General features: G+C 43.4%; 6 protein-coding genes and 1 long non-coding RNA gene across 11 annotated transcripts; 3 read left to right on the top strand and 4 right to left on the bottom strand.

The window, feature by feature from the left end:
- Window positions 1–39: 39 nt before the first annotated feature.
- On the top strand, window positions 40–7,352 carry LOC128427126 (asialoglycoprotein receptor 1). 3 transcript variants are annotated; one of them, XM_053414221.1, is made up of 8 exons: window positions 40–2,107; window positions 3,199–3,339; window positions 3,443–3,540; window positions 4,123–4,239; window positions 4,366–5,100; window positions 5,220–5,371; window positions 5,474–5,601; window positions 6,219–7,352. In XM_053414221.1, the coding sequence occupies exons 3-8, from the start codon at window positions 3,537–3,539 to the stop codon at window positions 6,385–6,387; spliced, it is 1,305 nt and encodes a 434-aa protein (XP_053270196.1). In that variant the 5' UTR covers window positions 40–2,107; window positions 3,199–3,339; window positions 3,443–3,536; the 3' UTR covers window positions 6,388–7,352. The 3 variants fall into 3 exon arrangements, with proteins under 3 accessions (XP_053270196.1, XP_053270195.1, XP_053270194.1); XM_053414220.1 differs by lacking the exon at window positions 3,199–3,339; XM_053414219.1 differs by lacking the exons at window positions 40–2,107; window positions 3,199–3,339; window positions 3,443–3,540 and having other exon boundaries at window positions 3,559–4,239.
- LOC128427124 (UDP-glucuronosyltransferase 2C1) lies at window positions 6,537–9,966 on the bottom strand. The gene is made up of 2 exons (XM_053414217.1): window positions 9,726–9,966; window positions 6,537–8,907 (listed from the first exon to the last, which is right to left on the bottom strand). Exon 2 carries the CDS (start codon window positions 8,896–8,898, stop codon window positions 7,294–7,296), a length of 1,605 nt encoding a protein of 534 aa, XP_053270192.1. The 5' UTR covers window positions 8,899–8,907; window positions 9,726–9,966; the 3' UTR covers window positions 6,537–7,293.
- On the top strand, window positions 9,498–13,966 carry LOC128427129 (endonuclease domain-containing 1 protein). 3 transcript variants are annotated; one of them, XM_053414224.1, is made up of 4 exons: window positions 9,546–9,680; window positions 10,434–10,596; window positions 10,884–11,172; window positions 12,236–13,966. In XM_053414224.1, the coding sequence occupies exons 3-4, from the start codon at window positions 10,891–10,893 to the stop codon at window positions 12,854–12,856; spliced, it is 903 nt and encodes a 300-aa protein (XP_053270199.1). In that variant the 5' UTR covers window positions 9,546–9,680; window positions 10,434–10,596; window positions 10,884–10,890; the 3' UTR covers window positions 12,857–13,966. The 3 variants fall into 3 exon arrangements, with proteins under 3 accessions (XP_053270198.1, XP_053270199.1, XP_053270200.1); XM_053414223.1 differs by lacking the exon at window positions 10,434–10,596 and having other exon boundaries at window positions 9,498–9,680; XM_053414225.1 differs by lacking the exon at window positions 9,546–9,680 and having other exon boundaries at window positions 10,030–10,596.
- On the bottom strand, window positions 13,739–14,907 carry LOC128427133 (DELTA-actitoxin-Afr1e). The gene is made up of 3 exons (XM_053414230.1): window positions 14,748–14,907; window positions 14,437–14,556; window positions 13,739–14,320 (listed from the first exon to the last, which is right to left on the bottom strand). Exons 2-3 carry the CDS (start codon window positions 14,538–14,540, stop codon window positions 13,873–13,875), a joined length of 552 nt encoding a protein of 183 aa, XP_053270205.1. The 5' UTR covers window positions 14,541–14,556; window positions 14,748–14,907; the 3' UTR covers window positions 13,739–13,872.
- Window positions 14,908–15,572: 665 nt separating this feature from the next.
- Window positions 15,573–17,073, bottom strand: LOC128427134 (tereporin-Ca1). Its single transcript, XM_053414231.1, has 3 exons — window positions 16,851–17,073; window positions 16,485–16,608; window positions 15,573–16,159 (listed from the first exon to the last, which is right to left on the bottom strand). The coding sequence occupies exons 2-3, from the start codon at window positions 16,586–16,588 to the stop codon at window positions 15,727–15,729; spliced, it is 537 nt and encodes a 178-aa protein (XP_053270206.1). The 5' UTR covers window positions 16,589–16,608; window positions 16,851–17,073; the 3' UTR covers window positions 15,573–15,726.
- Window positions 17,074–18,334: 1,261 nt separating this feature from the next.
- plaub (plasminogen activator, urokinase b) lies at window positions 18,335–22,942 on the bottom strand. The gene is made up of 11 exons (XM_053414218.1): window positions 22,795–22,942; window positions 22,600–22,711; window positions 22,425–22,529; window positions 22,203–22,356; window positions 21,436–21,533; window positions 21,309–21,347; window positions 20,821–21,013; window positions 20,582–20,730; window positions 19,849–19,989; window positions 19,522–19,670; window positions 18,335–19,449 (listed from the first exon to the last, which is right to left on the bottom strand). The coding sequence occupies exons 1-11, from the start codon at window positions 22,858–22,860 to the stop codon at window positions 19,183–19,185; spliced, it is 1,473 nt and encodes a 490-aa protein (XP_053270193.1). The 5' UTR covers window positions 22,861–22,942; the 3' UTR covers window positions 18,335–19,182.
- LOC128427137 (uncharacterized) lies at window positions 18,797–22,612 on the top strand. Its single transcript, XR_008333322.1, has 2 exons — window positions 18,797–21,048; window positions 21,281–22,612. It is a non-coding gene; the product is annotated as an uncharacterized LOC128427137 (long non-coding RNA).
- Window positions 22,943–22,968: the final 26 nt, after the last annotated feature.

Below are 22,968 nucleotides of genomic sequence, written 5' to 3'. Positions count from 1 at the left end.
AACTATATTCACACGTTTGGAATCTGTGATCTGAGATGACACAGTGTGAGATTTCTAAGAAAAGCTCATCGAAGTAGAAAGCTCAGGTTCCTGCTATTACTGTGCAGACCTGTGTGTGTGTGTGTGTGTGTGTGTGTGTGTGTGTGTGTGTGTGTGTGTGTGTGTGTGTGTGTGTGTGTGTGTGTGTGTGTGTGTGTGTGTGTGTGTGTGTGTGTGTGTCTGCTGTCTTTGCGACGTGCTCCTGGACGTTGAAGCTCAGTTTCAGGTTGAGTCCTCACAAGTGTAGAAACACACGCTGACCCCCTGAAGATAAAAGCCTCCGTGATAATGTTGCTTCCTGCTGAGTCGTAAACAGGCGATGAAGATAAAGAGGAAGAGGAACCATTAGCACAGAGTGTCGCTGCTTGTCCTCTGTATGCAGCACACACACAGACACACACACACACACACAACTTTCTGTGTCCCTCAGCAGATTGATGTCTCTTAAAAGTCCTTTAAATTCTGTTTGGACATATTTCTAAAACTATAAAGATTCATATAAACTATTGTATCTACCATGAATCCACAGCCACAACATGTAACCTCCCATGAAACCACATTCAAATTCATTGCAGATTCAAATTTATATTTGGATTTGCACTAATTTACACTCACTCATAAATATCAGTCCCATAAATCAGGTCTAAAAATCAAGCAAAAAAAACTTCCTTCCTCACGATGTTAAAGAAAGTTTAAAAAAAAATCTGGATCTGTAGTTTTTTAAAAATCTTTTCTGAGGTTTTTGCATCAACCTTCTGATAAGCTCACAAACCAAAAATACAATTAATAACTTTATGGAAAAAGCACTTCTCAAAACAAAGCTACAGAAAAAAGAATAACACAAAAGTGTAAAAGAATAAAAACAGTTAACGTGTGATCCCTTACAATAATAAAAACTAGAATACATCATTCATGAATGTAAAAATCACCAGATAACTTTTCATAAACGTTACATATGTGATGTCCCATAATAATCTGGGTTGGATTTGAAGGTTTCATCAGATTGAAGCTGTTCCTTCTTCTCACACGAGTTTCCTGCAGCTCCTCGGGACTGAACCTCCTGCAGACACGAGCATTGTGTGTCTTATCTGCGCCTGTTGACACCAGATGTCCTGCTGATAGCTGCATGTTTGACATTTTACTGTATCGCACAATCACCATTAAGTGAGATAAACACAGGCAGCGTCTTGTGTCGTCTCCTCTTGATGTTTGTATCTGGGTCTCAAAGCTTCGTGTGGTTTTATTTTCATCCCTGAAGACGGGTAAACACTTCCTGGCCATAAGTATGTGGACGGCTGAACATTAGAATAAGTGATTGTTTCAGCTCATTTCAAACTGGTACATTCATTTCCCCGTGGAGCTGGTTCTGTTGATGTTGAATTTGTCGAGTTCGAGCAGATCAGTCAAAGACTTTCTGGTTTTATTTGACTCATTGGTAAAGTGCAGTGACCGAGGGAACTCCACTCTCTGCCAATGAAGAGAAACACATGCAAATAGAAAAAGACACGTGCAAATTAAGAACACAAATTCATCAGTTACACAACACGCGAGCTGCAACAAGTGACAACACATGCAAATACAGAAACACGCTGCAAACAGGGGAAACTACATCAGTAATGTTTTCAGAGATTCTATGTAACTCACATCTGCCACCTTCTTATTCTTATTCAGTAAAATGAACTACAGGGTTTGTTCGTTGAGTTTAATTTGAATTTACAGTTTTGTTTATTACGTTTGTCTGAAGCGTTAAAGGTTCAGCAGCAGGAAACATCAAACAAATGATTAATGGTGTGAGTGGGAAATCATTGGAGCTGTTAAAAGACCAAACACAGACACACAAATCCCAGCGTCAGGGACCATTGTTCCCAGTCAGATAAGGTGACATCAAATAGAAGAGGCCGTTATTACAGGTCCGTCTGCAGAGGGTTGAGGTGAAGCAGCAGAAGAAGAGAAGGTTTGATTCTTCAGCTGCAGACACGGAGGACGTCAGTCGTCTGGAGACAAGCTGAGGTTCAGGAGGACGATCGGGGACAAGCGGGTTCTGAAGGACAGGAGAGACGTGATCCAGGTGAGTCCGGATCCGACCGGATGAGTCGGAGCTTCAGCTGCACGTTGTGTGTTTGTGTTCAGCCAGAGAAGGAAATACAGTCGGGGGGGAAACGTTCTGAGACACAGGGAAATAGAAAGGAAGAGAGAGCAAGAGAAGGTGCTTTAAAAATATTAAATATGTGCCAGATAATCCACTTTACATTGTTGAAGCAGGAGTGGAACATCTGAAAATAAATAACATTTAAACATTAATAATTAAATAATTAAATACGTCAACACATGTGATGCACTGAGATTAAGAAAAGGCTTTTTATAAAGATATGTTGTAAGAAATGATTTAAAAGACGTCAGATCTTTGTTAATAGTTTAAATTAAACTTAATCACCATTAACTAGCTGCATGTTATTATGAATATTAGCTCTTTATTATATATATATATAAATATATAGATCAATACACAGGATTCTGATGATGAAGGCACAATACAACATTAATAAATTCTTCTTGACGACTAAAACAGATCCAGTGTTCTTCTAATATGTGGTTAATATTATTGTGATTAGATATAAAGTATTAACAAATGTATTTAAAGTATCAGAAATACTCCTGCAGTGGAGGATTATTAGATCTGATGTATGTTGTTGGAGTATAATGTAGAGTAATACTTCAGATTTTATAGGTCGGTCTTATGTATAGAAAATTATAGGTATATAAAATAGGTATGTGCCCAGTGTGTGTAGAATTGTGAGCTTCAAAGTAACTTTAACTGTAAAAGTAATAATAGTCATCAAAAGCAGCATTAAATTAAAATACTGAGTTAAAGGTTTCTTAATTAAATACAGTTTTATTAAGGGATTATATAAAAACTGATATACGAAGATTTTTCATTCATTTTCAATCTACTAATTTACTGAATATAAGGATTTTATACATGCGTTTGTTTAACAATGCACCAAACAGGATTTTATAAAACATGTTCTGTTATTGATCATGTTCTTCTAGCTGCAGATCTGAAGGAAAAAGTTTAAAGTACATCTTAAAGAAATGTTGCTTTCTGGTGTGTGTCTGTGTTTGTGTGTGTGTGATTGTGTGTGTGTGTGTGTGAATCAGAACGTGTGAGACGCTGCTAAAGAGAAGAGTGTGATTCTCTTTTGTGATTCACACAAGAAAACCACAGAAACCTTTTTTTAAAGATTCTAAAACCAGTCGACCACATCGACACCTGTGATCCTCGACACCTCGAACACAAAGGTCCTTTTTAAACCGTTTGTATTTTTAAGTCCTGTCGTTATCAGAGTTGTGTAAGAGGCAGATCTGCTGTGTGTGTTTATCCTGCTGCTCCTCGTCTGCTCAGGTTGAGATGGTCGGTCACCAGTGGTTCACGAGGATCAACAACCCGACGGCACGAGGAGCCGCCGCCCCCCCCGTCAGCCAAGCAGGAGCCGGACATGTGTGAGTGGATAAGAACTCAGGGGTTTTAATAAGAAGTGTTTTCTGTATAATTTCTGTAATTCATGATTTAATCCTTAAAAAAACATTTCAACTTGGTTCCAGCTCAGCATCTTTGAAGAACTTTATTAAAATGAGCATTAACTTGTTATTATACAGAAATTCACAGGATTTAGATTCAGGAATCAGGTTTCAATGAAATGCTGAACGAGGAAAACAACATAAAGTGAGATTATTAGAAAAAAATGAGAAATTAAATGATACACAAGCTACCGAAGTTTGGGGGGAAATGTTTAAAAACCTTGTTCCTGTTGAAATAGAGAGATTTTTAACATCTGGACACACCTGCAGAATAATAACAAACTTTTAAAATATTTTACTCTTCATGGTTTGAAAAACGGCTCAAGGTGCTTCACATGAAAACAGATAAAAAAGAACAGAAGCTTAAAAACAGATGATGAAGAATGTTAACACAATAAAATCTAACGTTACTTTAAGATTACGATAAAAGACGATAAGTCACTGATGTCACTGATATGAATGGTGATTATTATTGTATATTAATTTGTATTTCGTGTGTTTCAGCTTCACGCTTCCTCTGCAGCAGAAACAAAGGGAGGTGTCATCGTCTCTGTTCAGTTGTCGTCCTCTCGACGCTCTGTGTGTTGCTGCTCGCCACCTGCGCTGCTCTGGCCGTCCTGTGTAAGTATTCATGCTCTGTTAGTTCCTGGTGGGTTTAAAGGTGCAGTGAGTGGGATTTAGTGACATCTAGTGGTGAAGTGTCATGTTGCAGCTAAAGACCCCTCCCCTCTGTTTTTTATCTTTCAGATAATCTCCAAACAAACAGGAAGTCAGAGAAGCTCTTCAGCCACCAGACCCTGAGCAATCGACACAGTTCTCTCACCATAGAGAACCACAAACTGAAAAGAGACAATGAAATCTTAAAAGAGCAAAACGCTCGTCTGGACGAACGGATCCAACTCGTCAACAGGACGACGGCCGAGCTGGAGTCCACGAATCTGCTCTTGAGTTGGAAAAGCAGCGAGTTGACAGAGAGAGTCGTGAATCTTACGTCCACGAACACGCAGCTGACGCAAGAACACGAGCAACTGGGTCAATACTCATCAGAGCAGGAGGAGCAGAGGCTGAACATGTCTCAGTCCATCGAGCTCCTGGTCAGTTCCAACACTCGCCTGCAGGAGGAGACCCGACGACTGTCCGAGACGAGCGACCTCCTGAGCGACGAGATGATCCAGGTGAAGGGAGAGAATCAGGAGCTCCTGGAAATCAACGACAGGTTTCAAGGAGAAATTCTGAATCTGACCGAGGTGATTGGAGCTTTCTCAAAGGACGACCTGGAGAAGCTTCAGGAGAAAGTTACGCAGCTTCAAGAGCAAAACCAGAACCTGAGCGCGGTGCTGGTGAGGGAGCAGCAGGAGGCGGGGGAGCGGGAGGGGCGCAGGACCACGGAGGTCCAGCAGATGGCAGCGGACGTTCAATCATGGAACGAGGCCTATCGCTCTCTGGACCTCCACTGCCCCGTGGTCAATCAGAAGACCAGAGGTACGTCAGAGCTTCTCAGTGTTCACAGAAGTTTTGCTGCTTTGTGGGGAACAGTGACCTTGACCCTTGACCCCATAAATCTAACTAAACTCTCACTTTCTTCATCTTTTTTTCCACAGAGCGAATTTGCAAAAACTGTCCCGACCGCTGGAAACAGTTTGAGTCAAAGTGTTATTACTTCTCCTCGCGCACGCTGACCTGGAGCGCCAGCAAGTCCTGGTGCCGGACACAAGGGGGCGACCTGCTCGTCATCAACAGTGAACAAGAACAGGTGGGGGAGAAAAGAAGACTACTGCATGTTGTGTAGTTAATTTCATAAACAAAGAGAATTAGTTTATATGTATATAATCTTGTCATTTATTCTGTTTTTCAGAAGTTTATTTTCCGCAGCAGTCGGAGTCCGGATCCGTCCGGCACCAGACTGTGGATCGGCCTGAGTGATGAAGAGGAGGAGGGCGAGTGGCGCTGGGTGGATGGCAGCAGAGTCTCTCCAGACGAGCAGTGAGTCACAACGTTGGATTCAAACGTGATAGATTCAACATAGAATCTGTTCATATCTTAAAGAACCGGTTCTTATTTTAAGTCTTTTTAACTTTACTTTCTCCTTTAAAAACCAAGTTTGTAATTGATGAACTAAATATTTATTTACTGTCAGTAACCGTTTCTCCTGAACTGTGTCAACACTGTAAAACATTACATTATGTTTATTATATTATTTTATACACTATAACGTTTTATTGTTTCCTTTTAGAAAATAGTCACAGTCAGAAATCCCTTTGACGCTCCGCACAAAATATCTCGAGGTCGAAATATGTTTAAGGGCTTTTAAATGTTAACTACAAAGAATTTCTAAAATGTTTGAATATATTTCATCAATTAAAAATACCAACTTTTGAAAATTTACAAAATAAAATTATTTACTAGTAATTTCACTCTGTTATCTACACTGTAAAAACAACAAAATATGAATAAACAAAGATTTTCGAGGCTAACTACTCGATAGAGCCTTTTATAAAGAAACTTAAAAAGTTCAACTGAACGGTATTTTTCCTCGACAGTATCTTGTGAGTGTCAGTTACAGTTTCTCCGTGATAATGACTCAGCGGCTCCCCCTGCAGGTACTGGCTGAGCAGACCGGGAGTGGGAGCGGAGCCGGACGACTGGAAGCTGGACGACCCACTGGGAGAAGACTGTGGTCACGTGGACACGTCGGAGAACGCACTGAAGTCCTGGATGGACGCTTCCTGTAAGATCGCTTACAGGTGGATCTGTGAAAAGAACTTTTAGCTCCTCCACCAACATTGTTGTTTCTCATTTCATGTATTTCTCTGTATACGGGAGAAAATTGTGTGAAAGTATCTGTGAGGCGATAATTTTCTAACACAATTATTCATATATATTCAAATCTGAGTTTTAATATAACAATAATGCAAGTGTCCTCTCTTACATTTTTATTTTCAGTCAGTAAACATTTTGACAAATGATTTTTCATTATTCAAGTGAGAATGACAATAAAAAAAATAGAAGAATTGACTTTGAAATGTTGATACCAATTTTTTTTTAGATGGAAAAATATTTATCCACCGATTTATTCACAGCTTCATCTTGTTTGATTTCATGTGTTAAAATAATCGATTGTAAATAAAGATGGAGGACATGACAACACCCAGAAGTGAAGCCGAATCATTTGATCGCCCTCTGGTGGCGAACTGCGGTTATGAACCCTGCCTCCTCCATGTTAGCAGATGGTTTCTGTCTTTTGAGTTCCTCTCACACTGATGTTTGTTCATGTGTATGTGTTTCTGATGAGTTTGCTTTTGTTATTTGATGCGATAAATGTCATGATTGACAGCCCAGACTGACTGTGATTAGTTAAAACTTGAAGCCACGCCTCCCCAACACGATCACTTCTGCACAGACTTATAATTTAGCTTAATTTTGTGCATCGGGAGGAAGTGGAGACGTGTCATCCATCTTAGCCACATCTAATTACAGTCTGTGGCTAAGATTAATCATTTGAAGGATCAGGCTGCTCTCATTATATATTTTCTTCACGGTCATTAAATCCCATGTGCAGACCAGATCTCTAAAACCATTCAGTTCCTTTTCAGAAGAGGATCAGCGATTATCTTAAATCATCAGGTAACTGTTTGCCTCTTGGGGTAACGTATATAAAAGCTTTATCCTCTGTTACTATTCCTGCTTGGGTTTCCTCCTCCTGCAGAGTCGAGAGCACAGGAAACGTATCGCTCCCACTACAGCTGCCGTCAGCACCAACACAATTGCTAACAATACACATATAACATCCACAGAATGAAGTGCGTACCAGGGCATCTTGTAGGACTCGGTGCGTAGATGTGAAGCACCTCCGTGCCTCATGACAAACTCGATCCAGAAAAGAGCAGTTTCCAGAGGACTCTTCGGTGTGTCCCGATGAAGCTCGGAGAGACGCTGCATGTTGTTCCTGTATGAGGGATTGTGAAGAACTTCCTGTAACGTTTCCAGAAAGTTCTGGTGCGTGATTGTGTTCGTATCGACCACCTTGGCAGCACCTCGAGATTCCAACCTCAAAATGTTCTCATGCTGGTCAAACAGAAGAGGAATGCCGACAATCGGAACGCCGTGGTACATGGACTCGTAGATCCCGTTGGTACCACCGTGGGCCACAAAGGCTCGAACCTTCGGGTGTCCCAGGAGGTCGTTCTGGGGCATCCATTTCACCAGAAGGGTATTGTTTCCCAGATTCTTTGGGGTCTCTCCGACATGCCTCCATATGACCTTCTGAGGAAGTTGGGCGAATGCAGCAGCGATTGCAGAGGTGATCTCTACAGGCAGGGCTTTGACCAGGGTGCCCAGAGACATCAGGACCACGCCATGCTCCCCTGAGCTCTGGACAAACTCCTCCAGCTCTGCTGGAAGAGGCTTAGATGGTTTACACTGAAAACCACCAATGTAGAAGATGTTGGGCATGGTGGGTCGGGGGAATTCAAGGACAAAGTCAATCCTCATGAGCCAGATGTCTGCTCCCTGCAGGAGATGATAGAAGTTTACATCTGGACCAAAGTACCTGTCCACCAGTCGGTCGTAGTGAGGGCTCACGATGAACTTGTCGACGCCCATGTTCAGGACATAGAACAGGGAGTTTTTCACTCTTTGCACAAACGTCATCTTGTCCGACGCAACGTGTCCTGAAACCGGGACGTAGGATGTTGGTGATGGAGCCACCACGAAATGCCCTTCTCCGCTGGTGACCCACCGCACATTGTAAACAGTCGGCAGCTTGAGTTCATGAGCCACCAGAACCCCAACAGGCAGACCTGGGTCCAGAAGCACCAAGTCAAACTGAGTGTCACGGATACTCTGCATTAAAGTCTTATTCTCAAACATTTCTACCACTATCATGCTGGCCTGTTGGTGAAGTCCCGACAGCTTGCCGAGCATTTCCCAGTAAAACTTCACGAATGCAAATAGAGACGGCCCTTCTTTCTTGATGGACAAAATCTTGCTCAGGAGTTCGGAAAAAAACTCCTGGTCCTCCAAGCCGATGGCCTCTGGCAGCTTGATGGAGATGGAGCTGTAGTGTGGTGCACTCTCCTTGATGTACCAGCTCGTGGTTGTGCGGACCACGGTCACCTCATGGCCTCGGGCGTGGAGGCTCTGGAGCATCAGGTCCATGTTGACCCAGTGGCTGCCGTCCACCGGGAACACCAGGATCTTTCCACCGAGGACGCCGGGACTCGTCAGGATGGACACGCTCGCCACCAGAAGGAGAAGAGAAAGTCCTGGGATGCTTCCCATGTCTGAACTCTGAGGAGAAGAAATATAAACTTCATCATAAATAACTATGAATCAAAACAAAACAAAAAATCAGCCAAATATACAGAGCTTGAATTAAACATTTTTAAATCAGCAAACATAATTCATTTTAGTGACATATTAAGTCCTTATTAACCATCAATCAATCAAAAGGCAATGCAGAGAATCTAAATGAAAAACATTTGCTGGTTTCCGGCTTTGAAATGTGAGAACTGGGTGAATAACCAACACTTTTTATTTCTCTTCTGGGTTTTGGACAGTTGGTTGAACTAAACCAAACAAGGACCTTTGACTCTTAGATGTCGTGATGAAGAAACTATTGATAGATTAATCATTCATTTGTTTGTGCAAAAGGTTACAGTGCCCAAAAAGCCTCTTGTGTTTTTCTTACTACAAAATACATTTCCACGCTTTAATATCTCTCAGACTTCATCTCTCTATTGTGTCTGTGGCCTGGATTTGCACATGAAACCAGGAGAAGGTTGCTCCTGGACTGTTTCTCCAGATCTAGGTGCTCGCTGGTCTCTTATCTCCTCATCCAGCAGCAGGGCCTGGCTAACAGGCCACAGAGCAGAGCAGAGTTCACAGAGTAAACACACAACAGTGTCGGTCTCTGCATGTTTTTTGCTGTCGAGGAAACGGGGAGAGGAATCCGCCTGCACGCCCTACTGCCCAGAGCTACTTCCATGAATCAAGAACTGCTGAAATCCAGCTACTTTTAGAGGGTGCATGAAGGAATGTGTAGCTTTTGTTAAACTTTGCAAGTGAGTTGTTGCTATTTTTTAAGAAGTAAAAGTGTTGTTACGTACCCGAAATCCCTGAAACTGCAGAAATGTACTTTGAACCGAGTGAAGCCGGGCGTCTCTGTGGAAACAAATCCAAGCTCCAAGCTCCAGAGCTGATTATTGTGTTATATAAAGAGGAGAGGTTGTTCTGTGTGTGTGTGTCTGAGTGTGTGTGTGTGTGTAACAAATGGATTTCAGATGTATGTGAAGTGAGGAAAGTGAAGGGGGGAGGTTTAGCAACTGAGCCCGCCTTCTAAGTCTGCTGCATACACACAGGAATGTACACAGGCACACACACAGATACACACACACACACACACACACACACACACACACACACACACACACACACACACACACAAACACAAGCACACACGCACACATACTGCAGTAACTCAATATTTTCCCAAAACATTAGAAAGAACTTTCCACCAGACAAGGACTCCACTAACTTAAGAAAAGACTTTTCTTAAGTTATTGTAAAAGTTGGAAAACCCCTGAGTGCTTGTGTGTGTGTGTGTGTGTGTGTGTGTGTGTGTGTGTGTGTGTGTGTGTGTGTGTGTGTATGTGTGTGTGCATTCCTGTGTGTGTGTGTGCATTCCTGTGTGTATGCAGCAAACTTAGAGGTGTATTTGTTTTGTTTCGCATGCTCATTTCTTTTCTAATCATCAGCAGCCTGATCTGAATATCCTCCATGTTTACTTTTGTTATTGTGTTGCTGGATTTGTGTAGTGTAATGATTGTTGGGTAGCATTCTGCAATCCTGCCACCTGGTGGACAGCAGTAGAACCGCTTGTTTAATCTGCCAGCTCTTCCCTGGTGTTTGGACCGAGGTGGAAACGCAGGGACACAGTCGTCTGTGGAACCTTTAACTTCCTGTGACTAGAGGCTCCAGGTACTTTGGTCAAAGATACATAAATCCACACTCATGCAGTTTATTCTACAGTGTTTGTTTACTTTTAGAGGAAGAAGGTCAGAAGTTAAAAGTACTTTACGTAGAAAGGAAAACGAAAAACACAATCTTTCGTAGAACGGAAAACGAAAACGCTATCAGTCGGACTTCCTCCTTGTAAAAACAGCTGAACATTAACCAACGTTCAAACCACTTCTGCTTTCACTTCACGTGTGAGAGACGAGGACACCACTGGGTTGATTCTCTGTCCACTCTGTGTGTCCCTGGAGGATCAGGATGTCTCGTCTTGTCTCTCTGGTCGTGGTCGTCCTGCTCTCCTGGGGGACGTGGCGCCCGGCTGCAGCTGATGTTGGTGATTTTGCTCCATGCCTGCGGTTCTTCTACAGGTCATGGCCTCCTAAAGGTTTGCTGGGGACCCCGATCTGCCAGCGCTTCCTCAACCAGTACCGCTTTGCCACGTTGTACAGCCGAGCGCGCCGCTCCCCGTGGTTCTCCGGCTACCTGTACACCCTGCCGGCGGGGAAGAGGCCCGCAGCTTCCTGGAAGTTTGAGCCACAGGTGAGGATCCTCAATACTCTGGAGTCTGGTTGTTGTTGACGTCCTTAAAAGAGAATTGGTCCCATGTGATAAAACCATGTGTTTGCTCTCAGATATATTACTTGTGTGCGTGATTCTACAGGACAAAAACAACAGGGTATTGATTTTGACTCGTTGTGTAGATACTTATGTTCCAGTTTAGTAAATGTTATAGATCCATGTGTTTGACTCTGTGTTGAAGCAGTAATACAACAGATAGTGAAATGAGGAAATGCTTCACACTGTGACCACACTGGGGAACTGTTTGTATTAATGGAGCAGGTACAAGAACACTGTAATGAATAGGTTCTGTTACATAACCCCACAAAAATCATTCAAACACAATAACCATGTCAGGTCAGTGATAAACCAAAGGAACAGAGTTAAAATGATAAATGACATTGTTGTTTTCAGTGATTATCAGTTATAGGTGTTAATTTATCCTGTAACGTCTGTGATCTAACTATGAAACTAATCATGGGGCCCCAAGCAAATCTTCCAGGTGATCCCCTCAGATTAAACTTAATTTTTCTCTAATTTCAAGAATATCATGATTTCCTCAAACCATAAAGATGCTTTAGGGCCAAAATGTTTTTATTGTTAATAAAGATGCAACAATATCCTACTGCTGTTAAAATCTGTGAGGCCAAACGCAGATGCTACATTTGCATAATCCACGCCCAGCAGCTGGTCTGGCACGCCCCCTCACAAAGCCAGGTTAGGGGGGAGGGGGGGGGGGGTCTTAAAGAGACAGGAGCTAAAACCAAGTGTTTGAGACAGAGGCTGAAGAGAGGAGCTGCAGCGATGGACAGTCTGAGGAGATTATCAACCTGATGAGAAGTGTCACCATGAGGCTGATGTTAGTGGTTGTTTGTAGAGTTTCTCACAACAATCAGTTTGATACGTTTCAGGATGAAAATCAATTTACTTTTCATACGACACCGTCTGATATTCGGGTCCATTTCCTTTCCTCCATGTTCTGTAGAAGCCGAGTCAGTTTCCCTCTCATGTCTTCACTGTTTTTCTTTCGCCCTCCGATGAACAGTTAGCGTACCCGGGAGCCGACGGCAACATGACCCCCTTCCCCCCCGGCCCCGTGGACCAGAACGTGGTGGAGAGCCAGGCGGTGGAGCACGACTACATCAACTCCACCTACTCCCGGGGCCACATGGACCCCAGCCTTCACCACAGGAGCCACGACGACCGCTTGGCCACCTTCACCCTCACTAACGTGGTCCCTCAGAAGGCGGGCTCTAACGACGGCCCCTGGCAGATCCTGGAGCAGAGGGTCAACAAAACGCTGGCGGCTTACTGCCTCGGAGACGCCTACATCGTGACCGGCGTCATCCCCTATCAGAGCGAGGAGCCCTGGCTCAACAACCATCGTGTGGCGGTGCCGGAGTACATGTGGTCAGCCTACTGCTGCCCGAAGTTCAACAGCAGTCTCCCAGAGAAGCTGAAGGACTTCTTTCCCACGTACGCTGCCATCGGCCGCAACGACAGCAACAGCACCGAGGAGATAGTGCCCGTCGACCCGGCGGCTAAGAAACAGTTCAGAGGATATGACGTGAGGTCGATGCCGCTGGAAACACTGGAGCTGGTTCTGAAGGAGCGGTTCTCTGCGGTCGTCAGTGTTTTCTATGAGCGCTGCTCTGGATCAGACTAGTTACAGTCAGGTCTAAAGTATTTGAATTGATTTTAGTATTTGTTACTTTAGAAAATGGATCTTAAAGGAAATGCCAGAAAAAAATTATGAAAAATGTCACACGACAGCTGCTCGAGTAAAAAGAACCCAACATTGACTTTAACACATTGTGACAGGTTCGTTTTCCTGAAGAGAGACACCACATGTTTAATTATAGAAAACAGGATGTGAACTTTGTGAAACTTTATTCTTTACAGACACAAGTCATAACTGACATAGTCACTGACACATAAATGTAAATATAGGCTTAGGAAATGAAAAAAGTCTCTTAGCTTAGTCTTTATGCTAAGCTAACCTTACTGAATCCTTGTTCTGTCCACTTATCTTAGTTTAGCATGAAACAGGGGGAGACTTTCAGCTCTTCCCTTTGCATCCAGGCTTTATGCTAAGCTAAGCTAACTGGCTGCTGGTTGTAGCCTTTAATTGAACAAGCAGATATGATATGAGTTGTCATATCATATCTGAAAAATAAAAAAAATATATTTAATTTTATTGCTGAGCTGCTGTGGACGAGCAACACCGATCACTCAGATAAACTAATGCTGCACCCACCACATGTGACCAGCAGATGGCGCCCTTGTGCTTTATTAAGTTTCTCCTGCACAGAAAACAAACACCTTTTATTATCTTGTGATCAACTTAATATTGTAAATGATCTTTCTTCTTTGTATTTAAAACTAAAATCACACTGTTTCCGTTTTGCATGAAGGCACCAGTGTTTTCTACTGGGACATAAATAAACAAATCAAGAGCAAATAATGAAATACGCATACGACTCATTTTGATAAACAACTTGTTCCACGGGTGTTTTTCTGTCTGTTGAAATGATCACTGAGACACATGTTTCATCATCAGACTCGCTGTGGATTTATTGCATGAACAGATGGAACAGGATCACACGTGAACAAGAGGGTTGAACACGTCTAACACGCTGGTGTGTCAAACTGGATTACTCTGAGAAAACCTGAATCACCAGCTCAGTGTTGTTGAGTCATCGGAGCGGAGAAGAGCTTGTCCCACACCTCCACCTTCATGATGGCTTTGCCCATCGGGGACATGGTCACCTTGATGTCCAGGCTCGGGCCCTCGAACGTGAGGCCGCTGCCGGTGCCCTCCATCCGCTTGAATCCCTCTTCTTTGTTGTAATACATCTCTTTGTACAGAGCCTCATTGACCTCTTTGCCGTGTGGAAAGATTCCCACTGCCACCCAGTTCTTGTAGTAGGCGTAGTCGTAGGGCACAGAAAACATGATGGCGACTTTGTCTGGTGGGGAATTCTTGTGCCGCTCAAACAGGTCGTAGGTCATCACGCCCACGGTACCGGAGGCTTTTCCGCTGGTCTTGGTGAAGTTGCAGAGTTCAGTTTTCAGTGGGCGCACGGTGGGCTGGGGGGGGCTGTGGACGTGGCCACTCTCCAGGTAAACACTTTTTTGAAGGGAGAAGAAATAAGAACAATTAGCTCATGAATATGTGCAGAGGACCAGAACATTTCTCCTCCATCAACCCTCTGGTGCTGGATGAGTCTCTGGAGACCCGGTTACCTGGGGTCCAGTAGGCAGTAGTTGTTGGTGAGGTTGGTGATCTCGATGGTGATGTTCCTTCTGCTCGTCTGGCTGGCGGCCAAAGCCTCGGCTGATTCACTCATCGTGTCGCTGGTGAAGCTGTGAGGGAGGAAGAGGGATGAGAAGATGTGAGCTGCAGGTCTGTGTTACAACAAGTACACATCACTTCTCCAACAACTTCTACAACAACTTCTACAACAACTTCTCCAACAACTTCTCCAACAACTTCTCCAACAACTTCTCCAACACAATCCAGTGACCACTTGTCAGTAAAGCCAGCTCAGACTTACCTGTGTGTATCTCAGGTGTGCGTCTCACTCGGGCTGTGGCAGGTTTGAAGCGCTGGGCTCAGACTCCTCAGTTCACTCCTGTTGGGGGACGTGTCTCCGCCCACAGAGGACACGCCTTGTGCTCGTCTGTCCTCACCTCAGAGATCTAGACACAGGTATGTGCCGCTGATGGAGACGTGAACACAGGGCGTAACCAAGACTAGCAACATCTGTTTTTTCCACAGTTATTTCTTAGTGAACAACAGGTTTGTTGAGATTGTCCTGTCATTACATCACACCCCAGAGTCTCTTCAGACACCACTCCTTTTCTTTTAGGTCTGTGCACCGACTCCCATCGCCTGCACGGGGAGACGGACATTTAGTCTCACTGAGGACATGGTTATTGGATCTAGTTGAGTCCCTGTGTTTGTTATGTTGTGTTAACAGAGTTATTCCTCGTTATGAATGAGTCGTGCTCAAACTCTTCAACAATATTCTGTCACTTTGTGTTGTTTGTGTTGTGAGGTTAGAAAACTTTGTGTTCATCCTACCTGGTTTATCTGCACTGAAGAATTTAAAATTCGTGTTTTTCATCAAATTAAACTGAGTTTTCTTTATCACTGTTCACCTGTGTGGTTTATATCAAAGGTTGAATGATTTATACAACTTTTATTCGAGTTCACAACCTTTAGAGAATAAACTCTTTCATTCAGCTCGATGGCAACAAATCAAAAGTTGTGCTTTGAGTTTGTGGAGGGTTCTTAAACAGGAAGTGATTCTCTGAACGTCTCATTTCATTTTCTGCTCTGTTGTGATCGATGATCAATAAAAATCAGGGACAAGAAATTGGTCAGAATGTTTTTTTATTCATGAAAGCACCGTTACACAACAGGAACGACACACACATTGTTGGTAGTTATTCAGGAATATGTAGCTTCAACTGTGTTTTATTGTTTATTCTCATTTGCTGCTCTTCATTCTCACAGGAGCAGAAACACACTCATTGCCTCATACTGTCGTACAACTCGATTTTAACGATGCCCTTGTTGTCATCACACATGCAGCCCCTCACTTCCACTGCTTCATTGTCAGGGCAGTACTTCACCCCGCTGCCTTTGGCCTCCTGGCGCATGAAATCTGGGAACTCTTTGTTATTGTACATGTATTTGAACAGATCTTTTCCCTCCCGCTCTTTGTTGAAGAAGCCGATGCCCAGGTAGTTCTTGTAGTAGGTGTAGTCGAAGGGCACAGAGAACATGATGGCCATCATCTTCTTGCTGTCGCGATTGCGCATGTGGAACATCTCGTAGGTCAGGACGCCGGCGGTCCCTGTGGCCGTGTTGTCGTCCTTGATGAAGGAGCACACCTCGGTCCTGGTGGTGCGCACGGTGGGCTGGGGGGGGCTGTAGGAATAACCCATGTCCATGTGAACTCTGGAGAGAAGAGCAGAATGAAGAGGAGATTAATTTCTGAAGTAAAAGTACTAATGTAACAATATTCAACAGCATGTTAAAGTAAAACGTTTCATCTAAATGTACCTTTAAGTATCACAAACATCAAAGTACTTGCAGAGAAACTTACTCCCAGAACTGAACTCGAATACTTGAGTAAATGTACTTAATTACTTTCTGTCTTTGGTAATCATGCAGAAATCGATTCATGAGCATTTTAGGTATCGTGTTAAAGTCCTTTATTGGTTCAGACTCTAAATAAATAAGCCTTCCTCATCCTCATCCTCATCCTCATCATGATTCTTACTTTGGGTTGACCAGGCAGTAGTGGGCGCTGACGTTGGTGATCTCGATGGTGCAGGTGCGGTTGGTGGGGAGGTGGACGGAGTGAGACTCTGCGTTCTCAGGCATGGTGACGGCTGCTGGGAGGACTGGAGGACTGAGGGACAGAGGGAGACAACTTCCAGTCAACAACACAACAAACCAGACAAGAGCTTCTCATTCAAGGCTTCAAGTAGAATCACTGAAACACACGAGAACTAATTCATCTCAACATGAAAGTTAAAAATCTCCACAGGAATTGTTTCCATTCATATTTCTGCCGAACATATTTTTGTCTAAGCATCTGCAGCTGTAAAGAAAGCTTCGTGAATCTCAGATTGAATGTACTCACTTCACGTTGAGTCGTGCACGAGGGAAGGCAGAGAGTCGTCTGACAGGAGGAGGCAGGTTGGTGAGGAGGTAGCAGACACACACTCCCTCAGCCACACCTCACATGGAGCGTGAGCCTCCAGGAGGAGTTTACTCTCCTCTGCACCAATGAGCTTCACACGTCAGGTTCATCAGGTCTGGGGTTAGTTCTCCTGATCCGAGCTGTCAAGTCTCAGGCGTTGGTGTTGAAATACCTGAATGTCTGGTGAGATTTAAAAAGCAAAGAGCAGCAGCCGCACCCCTCCTGGTGAGGATGATGATGATGATGATGATGATGAGGATGACTCATTTTGGCTGATGAAGGCTAAATGCTCCAGTTCAGTGCATCTGAAAGAACGAGTCAATCAGCAGGCGATAAATCAGTGGTTTTCACTTTGTGTCTCTCATGAACTGTGTGTGTTTTCATTTGATACAACAGGACTCTTTGTCTGATCCTGCTCAGCACTGTGAATCACAGACACACACTTGTGCAGGGACACGTAAAGAGACACACAAAACAAATGGACACAAAATAAGATGCAAAGCAAATAAAATGAGACACACAGACACTCACAAACAGAATCAGAATGACACAAAAGAGTGACACACAAAATAATCCGACGCAAAACAGCTGCATCTACGAAGAGCTGCAAAACAACTACAGAAACAAACAAATTAAGATACAAAACAACAAAAAAGAGACACAAAATAAACTGAAATAAGTAAAACTACAACAACTACACAAAGATGTATAACAACCACAGAGCTACAAGAAGAGACACAGACAACCACAAGGAGACAAACAGACACACCCAACGACCAACAAGGAAATCAGACACACGCCCAGAAACGATAATAAATAAAGGTGACAAAGAAAAACCACAAATGGACACAACATGAACACACACAAATGGTAAATAATCCAGAAAAGATAGATAACCACCACAACTACAAGGGAGACGCAACTCAACAACAAAGATGCAAGAAGAGGCAAATACAAACCCCCAAAGAGACACACACCACGTAAAATACATAAACAGCTACAAAAAGATGAAAAACAACACAGAGACACAAGGTAATCCACAAAATGCAAACAGTTACACATACACAACCACAAAGACACAGTAACAACAACTGAAAAGTGACTTATCCGAACAATATGCAAAACTATACCAAGTTCAACGAGGCGCTCAGTCACTACAGACACACAACTCCAACTACACAAACACATGTAATGAACACAAAGCTACAAGAAGAGACACAATCACAAAGACACACAAATTAAGATGCAACACACGAGGCCTCCTGTAGAACAGCCTCAGTTATAAAGTCATCACCTGTGATGTTGCCATTCTTTAGTTTGTATAATTCTAGCGCCATCTTGTGGTCAAGAGGAGAAACACAAACAGACACACACACACACAAACACACACACACACACAGATGGATTTCCAGTGAAGCAGTGGCTGTACATGAAGCGTCTGTGTTTAATAAATCTTTACTTTGTCAAGAAGGTGATTAAACCAACAGTTTTGATATTTTTTTTTTACAGTTGAATTTAGAACAAACACATTCTTCTCTCAGAACAGACCAATAGGAAACAAGCAGAAGGGATAATAAACATTTAAAAATAATTAATATGTGAGAAAGTTAGGAGCTGATTTTAAAAACACAAACTCCCTGTACAACAAAACTTTGTTTTACGTAAGCTACTAAATAAACAGTAAGTCTAGAAAATAAGTTTCCTCGTGAGATGTGTTTGAAATTAATCATCATTTAACCATCTCAACTTTTCTATATTTAGATTTTGTGGGTCAGGAGGTAGAGCGGGTCGTCCACTAACCAGAAGGTTGGTGGTTCGCTCCCCGGCTCTTCCAGTCTTCATGCCCAAGTGTGGAAATCTTCTCGGGCAAAACACTGAGCCCTGAATTACTCCTTACATCTGATCTGTGTAACGCATATAAACATTAACATATATATATATAGAACTTGATTATGAATGGGCGAATATGAAATGTAGTAAAAACACATTTGGAGAAAAGCAAAATTTGTATCTTGTACTAACATGGAGGAGGCGGGTTCTGACCTAAACTCCAGATTGAGATGTTCTAGTTTCAGGAGCTGTCATGTCGTCCATCTTTATTCACAGTCTGTGGTCCGCATTCACAAATACCACAGTGAACTCACTACCGCCACCTATTGATGTGGGAAGGACACGACATGACAACTCACGAGAAGCAGGAAGTCAGTTTTGGTTTTGTGTCTCGAGTTCAAATCACGTTTTATTTACACTTATCTAATTCATCATAACAGCATCACAGCGAGAGGAACTTTAATCCCTGGACTTGTTTCTCAGGGACGGTTTTAAGCAGCGGATTTTCGACGTTAACACTTGAGTCTGTTGGAAACTCCTGAGGGAACCAGGTCAGGCCCGTCTTCTCCTCTATCCACCCGTTGTAGTTGGTCACTCGGGTGTAGACGCCGGGTCGGAACTCCTTGGCGCAGCCGTCGCCCCAGCTGATGACTCCGAACAGAAAGAGCCGCTGGTCGACCTCGCACACCAGTGGCCCGCCCGAGTCTCCCTGTGGGACGAGACGAGCAGCGTTAGAGGAAGTTCAGCAAATCGAGACTCGAGTCCGGACATGTAGAAATACCTCGCAGGCGTCCTGGCTCCAGTCGGGTCGACCGGCACAAAACATGTTGTCGGTGATCATGTTTTCATAATAGTCCTTGTGTCGACACACGTCGTCGGAGAGGAGGTTCACCTGAGCCTCCCGGAGGAACTGAGACCGGTACCACAGCCCTGCAGAGGAAGAGGAAGGACTCACACACTTGTTGTGGTTTGTACATTGAGTTTAACTCAAGAGAGGCAAAACTATTTATATTACTCAGGTGTTCTATCAAAGAGAAGTGTTTCCATACTGGAAACATGTGGACACCACCATCAGACACCACAACGCCATCCGGAGAACCTCCCTCACCTTGACTCTCTTTCCCGTATCCGGCGATCTCACAGGTGACACCGGGCTGGAGGTTCTGCAGAGGCGGCGGCAGACACACAAGCTTCACCATGTTGCTCTCCACCGCGCACTGACCTCCTCGAGGCCTCAGCTTCACCAGCGCTGCAGGAGTCACAGCTTTGGTTACACCATCATCAGATCTCTCATTCCCACTCCGCACCCTGAACATCTGTATCTAGAACATCTCCGGCTGTTTTCAGACCTGCAACATGAACATGGTCCTGAAATGTTCTCCATGTTGGAACACAAATGTCCCAGTCAGTTGCTTTGGAGATTGCTTGGACTTAGAAGTTATTCAAAACCAGAGTTTATCTCCAATATTCCGCAGGAAGCTTTTAAAATATGAAGAATTTTAAACAGAGTTTGGTGGATTTGTTTCAGCTTCAGGAAGCAGAGGATCATGGGTAATGTGGAGCCTTCAGTTCAGTGAGTTGCTGAGCTTCAATCAACACTTTGATAAACCACTTGACTAACCCTAACCTAATTATCACGTGTGGCTGCAGGGGGCGCTGTTGAACATTCAAAGTGACCTAGTGTTGCTTTAAGGTCAGTGTGAGGAATAAGGTTAATGAACTTTGAGGTGGATGATGGATCAATGGATTCAGAATGAAGGACGAAGGACGAGGGTTTCAAAACCTCATGAAGATAATGGTATCAGACACAAGTTATTAAATGTATCTTGAAGTGTTCGTACCGATGTCGTGGTTGAAGCTGCCCTCACTGTTGTCGAAGGCTTCATGGACGATGATCTTCTCCACTCTGAACGTCTGCTCTGTCGGGTCACTCTGGTTCAGGGCGTTCTTCCCCAGAGCGACAGAGAAGCGCCGCTCTTTGGTGTGAGAGCTGAAACACAAGTTCACAACAATCGGTCCAGTCCTGCCTCATCTCTCTCAGCACCTGCTGTGGTTCCCAGTAAGTGATCTCACTCCCTACCCGTCGGGGAAGCAGTGGGCGGCGGTGAGGACCCAGCAGGCGGAGATCAGACTCCCCCCGCAGCGGAAAACCTTCTCCTTGGATGTGCTGCGATAGAAGATGGCAGCGACCCACGGGTGTGATTCCAATGTGGCAACTGTTCCACCCACGATCTTGGTTTGCTTTGGTCTGGTGCGCCGGCCACATTCTGCAGCTGCAGGATTCAACAGAGCTCGTTAATGGGACACGGTGAGTTGAGCAAGAGCTGGAGTTTGGTTTCAAGCCTCAGGAGCAGGTGGTGATGTGTTGACATCTGTTTCCACATCATAACTGATTACGTCACCATGAAACCTATTTATTGAATCATTTTGCTTTGATGTTTTGTATTTAGTTTTTATAGTATATTCATTCACAGTTAATAAAGTTGTTATTATTATGATGAATATTTCTCTTTATGTTAATCTTCCCTCTACTTGTGCAGCATCATTCTACCTGCAGTGTGGCCTCACCTGGCAGATCTGTGGATCCAGGTGAAGGTGAAGCTGGAACTACAAGATCAGACATGTTTGTTAAACTCAACATCCTGGATTATAAAAACTTTTATGTTTTCTTGGAGTAGAAAATATAAAAACTTACGTGACTCTGAGCTACAACGTGGAATATCACAATACTCCCGCCGCAGCTGATGGTTCTTCAGAACGTGACACCAAGGACGTCTTCTGAGGTTAAGATTTCTGTCGGACAAAATAAAAAAACTATCATATTGATTTTCATTGATACGTTTTCATCCTGTGCACCTGTGTAGTAGTTCTACTTATTTATTGAGATGCATATCAAACTTCTATTTGACCATAAATCCTCATTATCCAATTAATTAGACAACAACCAAACCTGGATAATCAACAGAACAATGAATTAATTACTAACTCAGTTCAGAATTTAACTTTATATGACTTTTAAAAAATATTTTCCATCTAGTTTTGCTTAAAAAAAACAAAAAAAAACAAAAGAAAAATTATTAATATTCCCAGTGGTTCAACGTAAGATGTGTCTTCAGCACCGTGAATGCATGATTCTTATATAAATCAAAACAGTAGATGCAGTTAATGATGTAGTAGACTTTTGCATTAGGGAGTCGACTGCACATAAATCTAAAATGTGTTACTTTTACTTTCACTTAAGTACATTTACATTTATGTGTACTTATTTGTACGTTTACTGAAATAAAAGGTTTGAGTACTTCCTCCACAACTGAATATTACGAACGGCAGATGGATAGAAACAATTAATGTTACGTAAATTCTTTATAACTGTGGCCTTGTGGTACTTTTTAGGTTTTTAACGATTTTCAAACAGTTCAGTCTCACAGGAAGTGATTCATATCAAAGTATATCAACATGTACCTGCAGTAGTTGTGTCTTCCTGCTTTGACGTCTGATGCCATGAATCTCTCTCTGGTTTCTGAATCCCACTCCTCACATGTCCGTCCACTCTGGGACTGGGACACTCGTCCTCTGTAGTACAGTCCCACTCCGTCGTAGCACTGACGACCTTCCACTGAAGAGACAAACAGGATTTGTATTATATTCAAAATGGACTAAAGATGAATGTTATTAGTTTCCCACCTGTTTCACAGCGTCTTCCCTCGAAACCATCAGCACACAGACAGAACATGTGTTCCCCACTGGTCAGTGATGGGACAGAGGTTCCTCCGTTCAGACAAGTTCCACCTGAAGAACATCACAGACACGTCAAATAACTCAGGAACTCAAGACCAGAGACTCGTGCAGAGTTTCTCACCTGAACTCTCAAATGAGGAGGAGTATGAAGACGAAGAGGAGGAAGAGGAGGAGTATGAAGAGGAGGAAGAGAGGGAAGAACTTTTCATCCACCCTCTTTCCTTCGAAAAAGCCTGAAATCATAAAGAAGTTAAACCAGTTTCTGTAGAAAATAAAGATAAAATCTCTCCCAGAATAAAACAGAAAGGTTCTTAACTGCTCCAGTTGTTGTCAGAGCTGCAAAGATCCAGATCAACGCGCCGAAGCTTCTCAGCTCTGTCATGTTTCCTCCGAGCTGAAATCCAAAGTCTTCTCTGCATGAGTGTGCATGAGACTCCTGAGGGTTTAATCTGCTTGTGTCGGAGGGAAGGGAGGAGGAGGAGGAGGAGGA

Source organism: Pleuronectes platessa, chromosome 21, assembly GCF_947347685.1.
Source record: "Pleuronectes platessa chromosome 21, fPlePla1.1, whole genome shotgun sequence".
Lineage (NCBI taxonomy): Eukaryota > Metazoa > Chordata > Actinopteri > Pleuronectiformes > Pleuronectidae > Pleuronectes > Pleuronectes platessa.
The sequence above is the reverse complement of the archived record's forward strand: the minus strand, read 5'-3'. Positions and strand labels throughout refer to the sequence as shown.